The following is a 2,439-nucleotide window of genomic DNA, read 5'->3' as shown; positions in this document are numbered from 1 at the left end:
ATCAAAACATTGCATTCAAGTGCTTGCAAAGGCTTGACAATGCTTGCAAAGTGCTTGCCTACATGAGGAATGTAGGAAGCTTCCTCATACTGAGACAGACCATTGGCCCATCTAGACCAGTATTGTCAACACTGACTGGAAGTGGCTCTCCAGGGTTTCAAGCAAGATTCTTTCCTAGCCCTCTCTGAAGATGTGAGGGATTGAACCTGGGACCTTCTACATGCCAAACAGGTGCTGTACCACTGAACTATGCCCTCTCGCTGATGTTTCCCCTGCTGCAAGGCCCAGAAATGTACCTTCAGGGCAAAAGAATGTAGTGGAGGTGGCAGGATCAGAGCAAACGCTCCCAGGGCCTCAGCAGGACATCTCTTCCCACCATGGACTGGGACAACAAAGGAACTGTTAATCTGACTCTAGGAAGGAGGATAAGGCAAGTTTTTTACATGCGTGTCTGTCTGCCACTCTGCCATGGCTGCAACTAATGGCACTCTGGTAATGTAAGAATGTGGAAACACACATGCCAGTAATGAAACAACTGGGAGGGAGCATGTTAGCCTCAAACGCCAGCTTGGGGCAGGCTGACATCAGTCAGGGCTCCCAGGTTTCGACATTCTTAACTGTGCAATCCTATGGGGACAGGTGCCTGCCTCCAAATTCGGAGGTGACTTCCTATCCAACGCAGGGCAGGAGAAGCACGGAGGGGATCGTTCACTCCATGCTTCTCTTGCCCTGCATTTGTGGCTAGACAGCTGATTTCGGCTGTCTAGCCATGGGAAGGTAGAGTGGGGGAGTCTGCCAGACTACACATAGGATGTGTCGTACTGGCATTTGTGCCTTCCCTGCCCCAGAACACCCCCTGGAACACCCTGTTTCGGCTGATCCACAGTCCTCTTTGGAGCGCAGGGCAGTTCCGCAATGCCTGTCAGGCAGCGCAGAAGGCAGGGGAAGGTCGGTTCCCGGAGAACCAGATATCCTATGGCTGTCTAGCCACTGACTAGTGGCCGAGGGTTGCTCCCTAAGTTACTTAAGAAGCATGGAATGAAAGCCAGGAGAGAACAGCATCCAGTCATCTTATTCCCATGACATTAAAAATGGACCTATGCCTGTAACGTACACATAGAGTGCATACAGTACAAAAGAAAATGCTTCCCAACAACAGCCCTGTGAGGTAGGTTAGGCTGAGAGTCAGTGATTGGCCTAAAGGCACCCAGTGAGTTTCGTGGTCGAGTGGGGACTAGAACCCAGTTCTCCCGAGTCTCAGTCCAACACTCTAACCACTATACCACACTGGCCCTTTTCTGGTGTTTGCTGAAGAGGGCTTTCCTGTAACCATGGAGGGAGCTGGGGGGCATGCATTCTGGCCATGCTGCCATCCATAATTTGTTGGTTTTGCCAAGGCAGTATAAAAAAGTTCAGGATGTTCAACTTATTTATAAGGTTCCCGATTGCAAGGAGCTCTATAACCACATTCAGTCAAACACAGTTGGGGCACCCTTTGCAGACCTTCCCTGTTAACATGGAGATGTCAGGAGTGGAAGGGTGAGGCTGCAGCTGCATCCCTGGCTCCATCTACAGTAAAAACCCTCTTTGCGGATGCCTGGAGACAGCTTATGTCCGTCTGTCACTATCCCATCATTCTCAATGGGGAACAGTAGAGCGGGCCCTAGAGCAGTGGAAGCAGGCTGAGGCCGACGATGCCAGAGAAGAAACAGCCTGTCGATTTGGGGCTTCTGAAGGAGGACGAGGAGTTCGAGGAGTTCCCAGCCAAAGACTGGGCTGGCTTAGATGAAGATAGAGATGTGCACATGTGGGAGGACAACTGGGATGATGACAATGTGGAAGATGGTCTTTCTGATCACTTAAGAGCTGCATTAGAAAACAAACAAACAAAAAACTAAAATGTGGCTACAAGATGGAAACCTCAAAGCTTCCAGTGATGCTGTGATCTGAGACTGGACTGTAAATTGAACACAGAGGTGCAAGATGGAAGAGAAGATACCTGACTGTCCATTACTACCCTAAATTTTGTTTTTGTTTTGGATAAATAAATAAAACAGAGAGAGAGAGGAAGAGAGAGAGAGAGAGAGCGCTTATGCCATTGAGCAAGCAAGCACAAGCTCTTGTCCCAAGGGACAGAATATCCAGCTATACAAGTGAGTCTGCAGTAAAATGTTACAGTGTAACCATAGTGGGCTTCTTGCTGTGTATGCTTGAGGGTGCTGGCGCAAACGTTAGCATCAAAGACTGGAGTCCCTGCTCTAAAGTGGGTATTATTCCACGTGCAGATTTATTTTATTTTATTTCAGTATTGGAGCGTTCCTTATTTTGGCACGTCTAGTCTATGTAAACATTTACGTAGACTAAGACGGCAAAAATAAGGGGAATGCAAATAGCATAGACGCCTTATTTTCGCCATACAGCCTTATTTTCGCTGTAGTC

General features: G+C 48.4%; 1 protein-coding gene across 1 annotated transcript; it reads left to right on the top strand.

The window, feature by feature from the left end:
- The first annotated feature begins 1,694 nt into the window (after positions 1-1,694).
- SEM1 (SEM1 26S proteasome subunit) lies at positions 1,695-1,928 on the top strand. Its single transcript, XM_084819219.1, has one exon. It carries the CDS (start codon positions 1,695-1,697, stop codon positions 1,896-1,898), a length of 204 nt encoding a protein of 67 aa, XP_084675345.1. The 3' UTR covers positions 1,899-1,928.
- Positions 1,929-2,439: the final 511 nt, after the last annotated feature.

This window comes from Heloderma suspectum, chromosome 12 (assembly GCF_057233095.1).
Source record: "Heloderma suspectum isolate Gila_16-S chromosome 12, 16-S_ref, whole genome shotgun sequence".
Taxonomy (NCBI): Eukaryota; Metazoa; Chordata; class Lepidosauria; order Squamata; family Helodermatidae; genus Heloderma; species Heloderma suspectum.
Note: the sequence above shows the minus strand (reverse complement) of the source record. Positions and strands in the feature narration are given on the sequence as shown.

Coding starts and splice junctions, on each gene's coding strand:
- SEM1 (XM_084819219.1), top strand. CDS start 1,695: ATGCCAGAGAAGAAACAGCCTGTCGATTTGGGGCTTCTGAAGGAGGAC.